Source organism: Gymnogyps californianus, chromosome 2 (assembly GCF_018139145.2).
Source record: "Gymnogyps californianus isolate 813 chromosome 2, ASM1813914v2, whole genome shotgun sequence".
In the NCBI taxonomy this organism is placed as follows: domain Eukaryota; kingdom Metazoa; phylum Chordata; class Aves; order Accipitriformes; family Cathartidae; genus Gymnogyps; species Gymnogyps californianus.
In genome coordinates this window covers 1,597,258-1,613,264 of record NC_059472.1, presented here as the reverse complement: position 1 = coordinate 1,613,264, position 16,007 = coordinate 1,597,258, and the positions used below count along the sequence as shown (strand labels likewise).

Here is a 16,007-nt window from a genome sequence, read left to right as displayed (position 1 = left end):
AAGCACCGAGTACTTTGGCATAGCAAAAACCAGGCTGACTGCACTCTCAGCCTACCTGGGTCGTGCTGTTCCCACCAGGTTTCATGGCAGCTCTAGAAATGCTGCTAATCCCATAGTTACGTGTAACACAAAGTAGGCGCTGCTGGACGGCAGGAATGGTGCTGTGATGGGATGACGTGGTGCACGCCAAGGTACTCTCCTAGTAAAGGAGAGAAAAGCAAACACGAAGGAAAAATGTCATTCAGCTTTCTGGTTGAGGAGCTGAGATACTAAGAAAATCATAACAAGTACTCCTGCGTTGGGACATCAGTACTAGAAAGATGTTGAGAAACCAGAGCAACTCCAGCAGATATCTTCAGGGGGCTGGAGCCCAGGAGGTATGAGGAGAGGCTGAGGGACTGGTTTTCTTCACCCTGGAGAAGAGAAGGTGAAGGGAAGATCTTATTGCTGTCTACAACTGCCCAACGGGAAGGTATAGAGAAGACTGAGCCAGACTCTTCTTGAAGATGCACGGTGATAGGATAAAAGGCAACAGACCCAAGGTATTGGGAGAGCTTAGGAGCAGAGGCCATAAGTGAGCAAAAGACTCATTCCTAAACAAATGCAGGCAAAACTTCAGGGAGAGCATAAGCCTCGAACAGCCCCCAGGAGTGAGGAGGACCAGAAAAAACAGATGGACCTGGAGGTGAACTGGATGAGGAGGGAATTACATTTTAGCAAAAATGAACAAAAAAATACCTTCTGTGACTGGGGGGGGAAATAAATATGCAGAGACGTCATTTCCAGAAGCAGCCTAGGTGCAGACAGTTTTTACACCAGGTCAGTGGGAACAGAGCTATATACTAATTTTTCATGCCACGCTACCTGCTCCTTGCAAGAGAGGTTCAGGTTTATGTTTAACCAGATAGCGTTGCCCTGTGGTTTGAGAGCTCTGTTTTGGTCTGGGGATGCAACTACGAAGCACGGTGCCTCCCCCACACAGATTTTATGCTTTTCAGACTAGATCTTCTCCAGGAGCTGTGATCCCTGCCATAATAGCTGAAATGCGGGAAACATGCTGACAAATTGGCCAGAGATCAAAGAGGTGAAGCATCCATGGCCAATGAAGGGAAGGGAAGATTAGCCTCCCCTGCATGTGGCTTGTCAAAGCGATGGCAGCTACGCAGACGCACAAGTTAAAGTCATGGAGCATGAGCGCTTGAGAATTGGCTGCAGTCAGCTGTGTCTAATGCTTTTTAGCTGGTGGGGATTTCGAAAAATCTCCTTGGTTCAAGTGCATCGTAAAAGGGAGGGCTGAAGCATGCAGCTGTATGAAGAATTCTCACCGCTTACCTCTAATGAAATCACAGAAGAGTCAGGCTGTTGGGACTTTCTGATTTTCTCCCGGGTGTCACTTTTTGTGCTCAGCCCAATTTGCTACATGCCTGCCTCCGTGGCTTTGGCGTGGCTGGAGAAATCCCCACCAAGGACTGCTGCGCAGTCACAGTTTACTTTCTTTCCCAGTGTATGCTCCTTGTTCTGGCTTGTAATGCCAGGCTTGGTACAAACATGAAAAGACACTGAAGATAAGGCCCATCTCACCAAACCCTGGACTTTTTTAATGTCCACCAGAGCCAGAAGGCTCCACCAGAACTATTCGTTCAAGCTCCTTGAAGAGTCACCACTAAGAAATGGCCATTTCCAGCCCACTCCATCCTAGAATAGATGTTAACAGCACATCAAATTAATTGTACCCTGGTCAAATTAATTGTGATTCTCTGTCTTTCACTGATTCTTAAGGGAGCCATGAGGAAAGGCTGCAGTGTAGATCTCTACACCGCAATTCTGCCCCATTCTCAGTTACACCAGCCCCTACAAAAAATATTTCCCCTTAGAGAGAATCCGTCCAAGCACTTAGTAAAACATTCTTTGTGAGTGACCTCTGAGGTTAAAAATGTGCACCTTATTTCCAGTCTGAATTTGTCTGCCTTCATCTTATAGCATCTTGTTACGCCATTGCTTGCTGGAGTGAAGAGTCCTGTGTTACCAGATTTCTTTTCCTCATGGAAGTACTTGCACTGCTCATCCTCGAACTCATAGCATGAGCATTTTCAAGCAGTGGTATGGCACAAAAGAAAGAAGGAGAAAAGTGCTGCTCATTGCTTCTCTCCTCCATGTCCTGCCATGAGAAGCCCCACCGGTCCAGAGCAGAGAGGTGACATCATAACCTTCTCAGCCTTGTAGTGTTATGTCCCACTGAAAACACTTACCTCAATAATCCAAAGGGTTTTGGTGTCTCTCTAGAAGCTCTTCGTCAGATGTCTACCCACAACATCCAGTCTTTTTCAAAATCACTGCTCCCCAGAGTAACATGTCCCTTGTCTGTGAGTTTCTCAGATACCACGAAGATGCCTTCAGTGTCAGGAGCTAGACTGACAGTCTCCCACGGAGATATTGATGTACACTACAGCCAAATAAGCAGCCCTTGAAGGAAGGCCTACTTAAGCATCTGTACACCTAGCCATCTCTCCACACCCACCTGGGAATCTCCATGTTTCTGTTACTGTCCTGGTTTCGGCTGGGACAGAGTTAACTCTCTTCTTAGTAGCTGGTACAGTGCTGGGTTTTGGATTTAGTGTGAGAATAATGTTGATAACACGCTGATGTTTTAGTTGTCGCTAAGTAGCGCTTATCTTAAGCCAAGGACTTTTCAGTTTCCCGTGCTCTGCCAGCAAGCAGGTGTGCAAGAAGCTGGGAGGAAGCATGGCCGGGGCAGCTGACCCGAACTAGCCAAAGGGGTATTCCATACCATGGAATGTCATGCGCAGTATATAAACTGGGGGGAGTTGGCCAGGAAGCATAGATTGCAGCTCTGGCATTGGTCAGTGGGTGGTGAGCAATTGCATTGTGCATCACTGGGGTTTTTTTTCCTTCCCCCCCTCCTTTCTTTTTGTTATATTCCTTTTCATTACTATTATTGTTATTATTATAATATTTCATTATTATTATCATCAGTATTATATTTTACTTTAGTTATTAAACTGTTCTTATCTCAACCCACGAGTTCTATCTTCTTTCCCGATTCTCCTCCGCATCCCACCGGGAGCAGGGGAGGAGGGGACGGGGAGTGAGGGAGCGGCTGTGCGGTGCTTGGCTGCTGACTGGGGTTAAACCATGACAGTTACTCTCAAAGTCTTGTTATGGGCGAAAAGAAAACACATCTTATATGTTAAGCCAAGAATTTATAATTACTATGTATGAAATCTTAACAGCTTAATCACAGAATTATGATTAGTGAAGATCAAATTATTACAGACATAAAAAGAAAAAGGAAATAATTATTAGTAGTACAGAAGAAGTTTCAATAACAATACAGTTAAAATTCTTATACACATACTGACTAGTTTCTACGCATTTTCCTGGTATTATACTCACTCTTCCACTAACATTGCTGCCTACCACCTTAAAGGGAGGTACAGTGAGTCATCTGCATTCTGAGTCCTCCATTGGGAGGAGTACGATGGTGGAAATGGATTCTTCTTCCTCACCCGAAGGTCTACTGGGAGTCATTTTGATTATGTTTGCTAAAACACTTTCATACCTTGCTCTTTTTTCCTTGGTCAGAAGGTGCAGGTCCACCTCACATAGGATTTTACCCTGTATGGTGCATTTTGCACTGGTTTGATATTTGCTCTTTTTTCTCTTTGCTATTCCTAAAGATGATTTTGTCCACCTCTAGGTCTGCATTTCTTTGACTGTTGGTGAGTTGTTTATAGCCAAGGGGTCTCTAATGCCAAGCCGGTGCCCCACCTCGTATCACCCCATGCCCGCGCTCCTCTGTGCCATGTCCTGCACCTCCATCTCTTGAGGCCTCCGCTGCCATACCAGGCCTGCATTTCTTTACGTCAGAGTTGTAAATAGCTCATTCTACATACAACAACTACTTGTTACGGCTATCTATGTAAACTTACAGTTGCACCATACAAAGATAAACAAAAGTAAAGCAAATCAGGCATAGCCACATGGCCAGCTTGGGAAACTGCTGTTACAGCTGAGCAAAGGAAAAACAAAGCTGAAGGCAGGTCAAGACAAGTTCAGACAAACAAAGCCAAACAAGCCTCAGCCCTGAGGACTTGCAAACTCAATAAAAAGAGTGTGGCCTATAACGAGCAATGCCAGTATTGCGTTCACTGGACTACAGAGCTATGTCGTAATCTCTTGCAATTAGGAGCCAATGGTTTTTCTTCTGTGCACCTTTCTGGTGACGTGACTTTAGCTCCACCAGCCAGATATGCTCCGCTCACCTTCCCAAGCCCAGCAATGGCTTGGTTTCAAGCATTTTCAGTATCTCTGCTCATGACTTATACTCTCAGTGTCCATGACTGCAGTGGTATTTTTAGTGTTGTTCTCTAAGATGACGATATAACACAATAATCTGGCTCCTGATGTATTTGCTTTTAAATGCTCTTTGACATGATAATTTTGTGATGTTCTGGGCCATGACTGCACTGCTGATCAACCAACGCAGGGTAAGGACAGGGTAGTCTGAGCCCAGTGACTCACATCTGAGAAAGAGCAGTGCTGTGCAATGAAAATCTGTGAAAGTTGTATTTCTTTCTGAGTTTTGCGAGTACGTGGTTTCATGTGCAGAAGTGCTGACATACACACACTTCTGGACAGTGAATAGGAAATGTCTAATATTTTTTTTATCCCTAACAAGTGAGTGAGTAGCCAGGTATTTTGACCAGTCCTAATAAAACCTCCATTTACAACAACGCAAAATGAATGAGGCTCTCTTCAGCTTTGTTTGGAGAAAGAAGGTAAAATGGGGTTTGTCACAAGTGCCTATGGACAGAGATGAGGAAGCACTTATCCACATATCCGGGCTCCAGCTTTGCTTTCAGGGAAATCTCAATTTCTTCAGACTGTAGAAGAAAGTTATCAGCTATGGTAAAGTGCCCTGGGCTTCTGGATGTAAAGAACATCACTCAGTGATGCAATGAAAAGCAGAGAGGCGGCCATGACGGAACCCAGGGGCCATGAGGTGGCCTGTCACCATTGCATTTTACCAGTGCATGACAAATCACTTGTGTTAGGTCTTAGCCATAGCACAGCAAGAACGTGAAGTGCCCACTTCACGTCTTGGCACTCATGTATGTCCTGGGACTGGTGAGAATATTTGACACCCTTCTTTCCCCATGGGGTTCATTCAGGGTTTTTAATGGCCTCTCTCTATTGCACCTAGTACCTGGAGTACAGATGGGTTCACGTACTCATGGGTTCATGAGTGATACCTGGATTTAGACAAGGGATCTTTGGTTGGAAAAGAGCTACCAGAGTGGACATAGGGCTATATAACATAAATGGTGTAGAAAAGGTAGACAGGGAGCAGTCTCACTACTGCTCATCTATGAGAGCAAGGGGTCTGAATGAAACTGTGAGGCAGAGAGTTTGAAAGAGAAACAAACTACCCTTAATGAAATGGTGGCATTAAGCCTAAAAGAGTGCTGTGAAGGCTGGGAGTGCGAAAAAAATCAACATGCAATAAGATATATCAGTGGTGTTTCACTGTTGATTACCATACACAGCGGTCCTGATGCAGCCCCTGGGCCAGCAAAACCTGAGACTGCTGACTGCCAGAACTGGCAGACAAAAAGAGAGAACCTCCATGTGCCACCCTTGTGCAGCAGAAAGCCGAAAACGTATCAAACACCTCTGAGCACTGAGCTCTGGGCATGGCTCACAGGTAGAGGACACTGCAAAGCACACACTGCCAGCTAATGCAAGCCTGCAGGTCATTTCCAAAGTCCTTCCATAGCCAGGGATGTGGTTTATCCAGCCACCTCCATGCCAGTGCAGCACCCTGACCACTTACACAATGTTGTTCCAGCAAAGGAATTATATTTGAGCAATCTGGGAGCTGTGTGTGAATCCAGAATTGCAGTTCGTTCCAAATTTGATTTCATTTTGGCAATGGGAAGCAATGCAGGACAGGTGAAAATCATTGCAGAAACATCTGCCAGACTTTGCAGCATGCCTGAAAATAATGGTGCATGCTCTGGTGATCTCAGTGGGTGCATTGTAAGATCACAGAAAACTCAGATTGGAATGGGGAACTCAGGTAATGTCTAATCCAAGTTCCTGATCAAAGCTCTCAACTGTGAGGTCAGCCCAGGTGTCTCAGGACTTCATCCAGCTGAGTCATGAAAACTTCCAAAGATGGAAATTGTACCAACTCTCTTGGAAACCTGCTCTTATGCATATGCTACATGGAAGACTTTAAATCACATCTTTAGTGATTATTTCAAATATCACAAGCAGAGTGAAAACTGGAGGAGGACATTTTTGCTGGTTCTTGAAAAGGGGATTGTAGGAAAAGGCAGAACCAGACTGGGATGGATAACATCAAAATGTAGTAGCCCTTACCAATACACAAGGAATTGCAGATGATGCTCTGGAGGATTGAAGCAAGGGGGAAAGTCATTCCACTGAATTCCAAATTCAGGCCAGAACCGTTACACAAATCATCCAATCTTGCCAGTAAAGGTAGTTTCATACCAAAGGAATTGGTGGAAGAAATGCGGATGGAAGGCCACTGCCAGTGGGGGATAATGGGAAATGTCTTACACATCTGCTGCAAGACTGACCGCAAAACCTAACTCGTCTAAATGTATAAACAATACTGAAAGGTGGAACTGGAGTTTGGAAATAAAATAAAATAAAATAAAATAAAATAAAATAAAATAAAATCTTTATCAGAGGACAGGTGCACTATAAATAACTTCAGTGATCACTACAGTTTTAACACCACATTCTTTTTATTCTGCTCAACAGGGTACAGAAAACAAGAGATTTTAGCCTCTTTGGATCAGATCACTGGCACGGGAAGATTAGTCTCCTGCCTCATATTTTGGACACGGAAGTGTCTCCTTAATTTCTTGTGTACAAAGAAGGAGATCGAGACGGCTCAAAGAGCCAGCACAAAACTGTGGGGTGCAGAGGACCTGCCACATAACTGAATTTTGTCTGAGAAGACTGGCCAATTCATCTATTCTGCTGACTAACACGTGGGGAAAAAATGCTCTAACGAGGTATGGAAGGCTCTTAACGCAAGGTCTTTTGCTTTAAATATACTTCATACAGCAGAATTTTTTAGTTCAAAACCAACCAAACCAGCACAGCAAAGAAACTCCATAGTTAGTTTTGTGGGAGTTGTTGAAAATTAAATTCAAAAATTTGTGTTGGGACTTCCTGAGTTTTGCTTCTCTCTTGGTTGTGGGAAAAGCGCGGGTACTAAAAAAGCAATTTCTGGGAGCTGTTGAGGGTTGTCCATGAGGCATCCAAACAGAAAGCTGGGCTGGCAGGACTTTATTCTCTTCTTCACTGGGTTCTTCAGCATGAAAGACCTCCCCATCAGCTCCTCACTGTCTAGCCCAGAACACGGCACAAACAGCACTTGCTAGCATTCCAACCGGCACAAAGCTGATCCTCAAACTAGCTGCACCATCAATGTTGCACAAGTCAGAGTAACAGCAGGAGACGGGGTGCGTCATGCCAATCCCATCCACATCGGATGGGATGCAGATGGAAGAGCACATCCTGGTGACAGTGAAGACTCCCACAAAGGGATAAGCTACAACAAAGCAAGAAAGAAGGAACAGTTAGGAATGGGAGGAATGGAGGAGAACTCTCCTTGTCCCTAGTGAAACATTAGCTGCCTTCACCACCAAAGTCTTAGCTCCAGTTCAAATACAATTGGTCTATGTCCTACCAGGAATATAGGAAACAGTTTCCACTGAGTAGCTGCAAGCTGAACAGCACCTTGCATCCTCTGTGTCCTGCCTGGATCAGCTTTACCCTGCAAGACGTCAATTAGGCACTTTTTCTGCCTCTGCTTTGACTCTACTCGCTATCTCCTGCCTCTCCCACGTGCGACCAGAGCCTTATCAGCAGGACCATGCAAAAGAGAGAGCCTCCATCTTCACAGTGCATTTCTTTATTTGGACAGGTCATGACCTATAGGATCACCAGTCAGACTGATGATGCCTTCCTGAGAGCTCCAGAGAACTCAAGGGCATTTCTGTTTTGCCTCCAGATGACCATAAGTCAGTGTCCCCACCTTACTGAGCTTGGCTCATCTCTACTGGCCTCTTGTGCTGGTTTTGGCTGGGATAGTTAATTTTCTTCATAGTAACTGGTATGGGGCTGTGTTTTGGATTTGTGCTGAAAACAGTGCTGATAATACAGGGATGTTTTCGTTACTGCTGAGCAGTGCTTACACAGAGTCAAGGCCTTTGCTGCTTCTCATACCACCCCACCAGCGAGGAGGCTGTGGGTGCACAAGAGATTGGGAGGGGACACAGCCGGGACAGCTGACCCCAACTGACCCAAGGGATATTCCATACCATAGGACGTCATGCTGAGCACATAAAGCTGGGGGAAGAAGAAGGAAGGGGGGGACATTCGGAGTGATGGTGTTTGTCTTCCCAAGTCACTGTTAGGCGTGATGGAGCCCTGCTTTCCTGGGGATGACTGAACACTTGCCTGCCCATGGGAAGTGGGGAATGAATTCCATGTTTTGCTTTGCTTGTGTGCGCAGCTTTTGCTTTACCTATTAAACTGTCTTTATCTCAACCCACGAGTTTTCTCACTGTTACTCTTCCGATTCTCTCCCCCATCCCACCAGGGGGGAGGGAGCAAGCGGCTGTGTGGGGCTTAGTTGCTGGCTGGGGTTAAACCACGACACCTCTCTACTCCAACCAGCTTTCATAAACAGTTCTTGGGTCAGGAGAGCACTGTTTAACCCACACCCATTGTGCGAGTCATGCAAATGGTCTGGAGAGCCAGAACTCTTTAGCTCCATATCTCAAGCTCAAGTCAACGTGTTTTATCTAACCGTGCTCAACACTGAGCATTGACTATGAGCTTGTATTCACTAAGTATTCACTCACATGAAGATGGCTTTCTGCAACAACAGGAGACTGCTTTCTGCCCCACGGGAGCTCTCTTCCAGGCTTACATATTTAAGTGAGAAAAGGTACTGCTCCCCACACCAGCAGTCTTCACTGTAGAAACACTGACTGATGTTAAAAATATGGATAAAGAAGTAATTGCTCTTACATTCCTCCAGGGAATACATAGTAGTCTTGCACATGGTTTCATTCTTTGTGCAGTTCTGGATGGTCAGGCACTTATCAGCTGCGGTAGGTTCATGGCAAGTGTAACATTGCAAGGTTTGCGCTGCAAGGAGGAAAAACATGAGGCTGGCCTTAGTGTGAACCACCAGATTCTGTCCGTGCCCCTCCAGATACCTCTGGGGAGGGTATTTTTCCAAAATACTCATACTGAGAACAGGAATGGAATAGTAAAAGGTATTTGTACCAATGGGAATGAGAAATACAATAGTGTGGTGGTCAAAGAACAGCCTCAGATGTGCGTTCAGACCCCCTGTAACAAGTCAAGCAAGACAGAGCCACACACACAGAAGACTCCATGATACAGGAAAGTCCTGTCAACATCAGGCTGCTGAATGTTTGGGGCACAAACATGGTCCTTCCGCTCTTGCTTTGTTCTGGGGGGTTTGGTAGGTTGGCTTTTTTTGCAGAAAGGTCTTAAGTAGTCTGCAAGAGAGTACAAGGGTAATTTTACTTCATTTTTGGATCTGCACCCTAGACCATGCAGTAAATATGGGCTGAATGTGCTGGGACATCCCAACTCCAACAAAAATGATGAGGGTGATTAAAAAAAAAAAAAATCAGGAGCGAATTAATGAAAATAGCAAGGAGGAGCTGCTTGACCCACCTGCTTCTTCCTTATCACTGTGGGGGTAAGTGGGTTGCCTAAGGCAGGGCTGACTATTCTGTGCAGTGGCTGAATGCCTGCAGACAGAATTTGCAAAATGTGACTTCTCAGTGCTTGAATTCTTTGAAGATTTTGCCCTGGGTGCCTGCAGCCAGCTAAGACATGCAGGGACCCAGGAGAAGTCCAATACTTTAATTGTGCAATTTGCAAAATGTTTTTATTTTAATCATTATCACAATTAGTCAATAGGCCCTGCTTCACATGTTTATGCCTAATATCTAACTGTTCTGCTTGCCAGTCAACCACATCCTCAAGTTCCTTTAATCTGTGTTATTCCCACAGGAGAGTGAACACATTTGTAGCTGGTGTACACCAACGCTCTTCTTACTTTGCATCTGCTTTTCTCCTTGCCTTTGCATTAGCAGAGCCTCAGAAAGACATCACAGACTCACAAACTCACAGAATCCCAGAATGGTGGAGGTTGGAAGGGACCTCTGGAGGTCATCTGGTCCAATCCCCCTGCTCAAGCAGGACCACCTAGACCCAGTTGCCCAGGACTGTGTCCAGCTAGGTTTTTAATATCTGCAAGGATGGAGACTCCACAGCCTCTCTAGGACGTGCAGTGCTTCGTCACTCTCACAGTAAAAAAGTGTTTCCTGATGTTCAGAGGGAACTTGCTGTGTTTCGATCTATGCCCATTGCCTCTTGTCCTGCCACCGGGCACCACTGAAGAGAGCCTGGCTCCACCTTCTTTGCACCCTCCCTTCAGCTATTTGTATACATTAATAAGATTCCCCCCTGAGCCTTCTCCTCTCCAGGCTGAATGGTCCCAGTGCTCTCAGCTTTTCCTCAAAGGAGAGATGCTCCAGTTCCTTTATCATCTTTGTGGACCTTCATTGGACTCTCTCCAGTATGTCCATGTCTCTCTTGTACTGAGGAGCCCAGAAGAGGACACAGGACTCCTCATGTGGCCTCATCAGTGTTGAGTAGACGGGAAGGATCATCTACCTCGACCTGTAGGCAATACTTCATCTAATGCAATCCAGGATACCATTAGCCTTCTTCGCTGCAAGGGCACATTGCTGGTTCATGTTCAACTTGGTGTACCCAGGACCCCCAGGGCCTTTTCGGACGATCTGCTTTCCAGCTGGATGGCCCCCAGCATATATTGATGCATGAATTTGTTCTTCCCTAGGGGCAGGACTTTGCACTTCCTCTTGTTGAATGCCATGAGGTTCCTGTCAGCCCATTTCTCCAACCTGTCAAGGCCCCTCTGGATGGCAGCATGACCCTCTGGTGTATCAGCCACTCCTCCCATTTTTGTGTCATCCGCAAACTTGCTGAAGGTGAGCTCTGCCCCATCATCCAGATCATTAATGATGACGTTAAACAGGACTGGACCCAGTATTGACCTCCGGGGTATACCTCAAGTTACTGGCCTTGAAGTAGACTTTGTGCTGCTGATCACCACCCACTGGGCCTGGCCATTCAGCCACTTTTCAATCCACTTCACTGTCTGCTCATCCAGCCCATACCTCAACAGCTTGTCTATGAGGATCTTATGGGAGACAGTGTCAAAGGCCTTCCTGAAGTCCAGGTAGACAATATCCACTGCTCTTCTCTTGTCTACCAGGCCAGTCACCTCATCATATAATTTTATCAAGTTGGTCAAGCATGACTTCCCCTTGGTGAAGGATCTGGATACACACAAAAGTCAGACTTGAATGTGAGTTGCAGCAGGGAGAATTTCATCTGGTGCTGTCCATTTCGTCGGCTCTTTCCAAAGACTGGGAACTCTCAGGTGGGAGAGTGTCCCAGGGAGAAGGAACTGTCTCCATCAGATTTATTGAGCCAGGAGAGCAAATTAAGCACAACCCCTCCCCTGTACTGAGATTCTGGGTTTGTGAGAAGAACGTGTAAGAAGTTATTTTAAAAAGATGACAGTGGCCACAATAATAGAAAGCATGGGGACATGTACTGCTCCAGACAGAGACCATAGAAACAGACTTTGGTACCCAAGTCTCCAAATCCAGCCCAAGGTAGCTCACCCTGCCTCATCACTCACCAGTTCATAGATGCTCTTCATCACCTCCTTCTTGAGCTGCAAAGGCCCTTGCAAGCCTGCAGGTGCCAATTGGCTCCTAGACATGCAGAATAGCCACAGCCCCAGTCTTTCAGTGCCGAAAGTCTTTTGAGATGGAGAGATTTTAGAGGGAGAGACTGAAGAGCCCGGATTGTTGTGATGCAATATTTCCAGAGCACACCAATCTAAAGATTTCGAGCCAAAATAGTGTCTGGTATTTCCTATCACCAAGGAAGCCATTTTTGGACAAGTTTTTCAGGGCACTTTGCTCTCTGCAGGTCTTTCTGAGGAACCCAACACTTGATCTAGGTCCTCTCTTCCACCCCCTAGCAGACACCTGAATGTGTGTGCCTTACAGGCATAGCAATGCATTTTGGTACCATCACAGACCAGCAGCCCCTCCTTGGTCTGGAAAGCAGTTCTCACCCCATCTGTGTGACAGCCCTGCTGAAAACCCTTTAAAGCCCATCGAAAAAGAAAGACAATTCAGCTCATGTCAGCACGCCTAAAATGGGGTGTCATAACAGCAGGCTCAGGCAAGCAAGCCACCTTATGAAAAAAGATAATGCAACTTCACCCTAACTAGTAAGCCAGAAAGAGCCTTTTATAAACAGACATAGCAATTGTCTTGCTTTTATTCAAAGCAAACTTTATTATTCTGTTTTGCCCATTGTGGACTGATGTTTTGTTTGCATTAATTCTATGTCTGACAGCTGTCAAATACATCTTTAGAGAGACAGTTTCATCATTATTCTCAGATTTCATGATGCTCATCACTGGACAAGCCAAAGCCACAGCATTTGTGTTCCTCTTTGAAAACAAACAAACAAACAAACAAAAGATAAGCATAAAGGGACATCAAATTAAGAGAACATTGTCCCCAGCATGTGCAAACCCAGTATTTTCGTTAACCTCACTCAGACTAACAGGTTCAAACACGGCTAAATATGTTAAATAGTAGCTATAGAATTTTTTTTTTTTTTTTTGAGGTGGAAAAGATAGTGGATCAGGAAGTGTTCAACACAGTAAAATAACCAAAAGCTGAAATGAAACAACTTTACTTTTGCAACTTCAGCAGCAACAGTCAGCTGACATCTCACAGAGCAGGGACGAAACACCATGACTTGGAGACTTAAAGAGCTGTGGTCTAAAAGCCCTGTTTTAAGCAAGCTTTGGAATATCTATCTATCTATCTGGCCTATTTGTGAATGGTAGATATCTGTGAAGATAACAGAACTGTAGTAGTTCCTTTTTGTTTTAAGAGCCTATGAACTTAAACACAGACAAGCAGACATGCAGTAGCTTAAAAATGAAATTACACTATTAAAAGGCATAGAGACATATTAGAAGTCTTATTTAAAAGAAGAGGTAAATATAAAATGCTAAAATATTTCAATGTAGTTATAGCACATTCTTTTTAGACCATTGAAAGCAAAAGAGGAGATAAAAAAGCAGAAAATCTTAGAATTTCTTAGAAGAGATTTTACTAGCTTCAATTGGATATTGGCAGATTTTCCATCCTTCAACTCTAACTGTCTTTCCAGGAAACGCCAAAATTAGAGATTCCACTCATGCCCAGAAGAAGGCTTGGAGGAACTGCAGATACATCATGGTTTTATCCCAGCTTTGCAGAGGAGAGAGTATGCAGAAGAAATTTGCCAATGTTTGCCCGCTAAATCAAAGCATCCATCCTGACTCTGCCCACCTGAACGGGACAGGGAAGTGGGGAAGGACAAGAAGGGAGAAATGTGGCAGCACTGGGTCACAGCAGGGGCTTCTGCTCCCCAGCTGCCCGACTCTTCACAAAGTCTCATTAAGCAGGATGGCAAAATTAGGTTGGTGAGTCAATCCTAGACCAAATTTGTATCCCATCCCATTGCTTTCCTGCTACATTCTGCCTTTCAGATTCTTGTCCGTCCCTTAAGGAGATCTGACCATAGAGCCCCCTTCTCTCCAAGCCGTCCTCTATTAATTAATGATGTTCCTTTTTGAACTGCTGTCTCTCCATTGACAAGGAGACACGAATCCCCAGAATGAACAGGGTATAACGATGAAAGGAAATATGTCCTGCTCTGGACACCAGTGATGATTGATCTCTACTGTAGCAGCTGTGGTGAGCATATGACGCTCCCATTGATCTTGACACAGCACAAGCACCCCAAGACTTTGAACTACTAGTGACCAAAGCCAGGACACATATCTTAGAGATAACAGGACAGTCAGTGCATTACACAAAAGAGAGGGCTACTGTTCAAGCTCTGGGTCTGCCTCTCCAAACAGCAGCTGTGTTCTCCCCAAAAATCCTCCAAAACCCCCATTTTTCTCCACCCACTTGTCCCTCTCTTGCTGAATCTGCTGTGCAGACCCAAAGATGGAGGAAGGAAAACATCCTTACATAAGAAGGAAATAAATGCAAAGGAAAAAATCCTAACATACCTCCACATCCCAGTCAGGCTCAGATAAAATCAGACCCTATGCCGCCTGGATCTGGAGGACTAGTGCAGAGCATGCAAATATCCCAATTAATAATCACAGCTCCTGCACTTACCCTGCATTGGACTTACCTTGGCCACCCAGCCTAACACAGACTCTGAGCTTGGGACTGTCAGTATAAAATAAGTTTTTGTGCAAGAAGTTATTCCGCTGGCAGCATCAAGGGATGGGGAGTCTATGCCAGGGTGTCCTTTCCACTATGCAGTCACCTTCCACCATGAGAGGTTATGGCATCACCACTCATGTAGGATTGCCTGCAATGAGGGGATTCCCTACTTCCTAGGGAACAAAAACACTCATATCCCAAACACCCTTCTGTGTTTGGTTTCATGGAGGTGGCGACGGAGGAGAAGCAACTAAATCCCACTGATGGAAACAGAGGGGTAAGGTTTGCATGGCATCCCTATACAGACTGGACTCAAGGGGCTTGTTCCCCACCTCCACATCCCAGATGGGTTTCCCCCAATATCAGGCTGCTGTTGGCTGCCCACCTTGACTGTGTGCTTCAAGCCCTACTCCCTCCAGCGAGGTGGCAGGTAGCCTAACAGGGACAGAAAGGAGGGAAGGAGGATGGTGGGGGTCACTCCCTGTGGTGACAAACTCTCAAATCCTCCTGCAAGTGGGGAAAATCCCCAAAAGACTTCACACTTGTTCGTTTTCCAAGGTGGTCTGCCAAAATTGTCTTTGACTTCATGCAAAACACAGTGTGTTACTAAAAACAGAGCTGGAAAAATCCACCCTGCAGTATCTGGGGCACCGGCTTTGTGTCCCAGCCCATCTTTCCCACTTCTAATGGCTGAAGTTTAATAAACCACACATGCAACATGTAATTAGAGAGAGCCGCTACACACACTGCATTAAACTGGCTAGCTGGCTTCAGGGTTAAGTATCAAAAGAGGAACAGAAAGTTTAAAAAAAATTAAAAAAAAAAAAAAGATGAGAGTGAGATTGAGCAAGAACACGTAAAAAGTGAGAGCTGGAATTTGCATTAAAGAAATGACCTGGTATAATCACACTTTGTCTTGTAACACTTCCTAAAGAGCCTGAACTAACAATCCCAATGAGACCATGATGGTCCTGAACATCTGACAGGCTGGAAATATTCCACAGACAGATTTTTTGCTGAAAACTGCTCAAAGTGGGAGGCATGGACTTCAGAGGGAACGGGACACACCCCATCCCATCACGCTGCATCTCCTGCAGGAGTTTGGATAAATCAGAGCAGGAACTTACCGAACTCCATGCAAGCGAAGGCAACCAACAGAAGAGACAGAAACACCTTCATCTTGCACGGACCCTCGTCGCCTGGTCACTCGGCTGCCACCGCTCTTCACTGCTGGCTTTAGTGGCACACCTGCTGGTGGCTTGCCATGTACCACCCAGATCCAATTCTACTGGAAAAACAAGTCTGATGATTGAGCTATAAATTAATTGAATGGGCTACAAAGCAGGCCCCACCTCCTGCCATACCGTCATCTGTTCTTTGGAGAAGAAAACGAGGGTTTGCACGGTGGACAATAGCTGAGATGATTGTTCAAACCAGGTGCTTTGTGTCTAGGCGTGATGTGTAAACCCAGTGGTATTAAATAACCCTGGTGCCTATGCCTTGCCTTGCAGCTTGGTGATATTCTTTCCTTTTTGTAGTGGTTAG

General features: G+C 45.4%; 1 protein-coding gene across 1 annotated transcript; it reads right to left on the bottom strand.

Annotated features, from left to right (window-relative positions):
• Positions 1-7,400: 7,400 nt before the first annotated feature.
• Positions 7,401-15,641, bottom strand: LOC127013842 (ly6/PLAUR domain-containing protein 2-like). The gene is made up of 3 exons (XM_050892883.1): positions 15,590-15,641; positions 9,100-9,219; positions 7,401-7,612 (listed from the first exon to the last, which is right to left on the bottom strand). Exons 1-3 carry the CDS (start codon positions 15,639-15,641, stop codon positions 7,401-7,403), a joined length of 384 nt encoding a protein of 127 aa, XP_050748840.1.
• Positions 15,642-16,007: the final 366 nt, after the last annotated feature.

Excerpts from the sequence above, each read along its gene's own strand:
- LOC127013842 (XM_050892883.1), bottom strand. The coding sequence starts at position 15,641 with ATGAAGGTGTTTCTGTCTCTTCTGTTGGTTGCCTTCGCTTGCATGGAG. Across the intron at positions 9,220-15,589 it reads CTTCGCTTGCATGGAGTTCG|CGCAAACCTTGCAATGTTAC; the intron begins GTAAGTTCCTGC and ends TCCTCCTTGCAG. Across the intron at positions 7,613-9,099 it reads TATGTATTCCCTGGAGGAAT|CTTATCCCTTTGTGGGAGTC; the intron begins GTAAGAGCAATT and ends GCTTTGTTGTAG.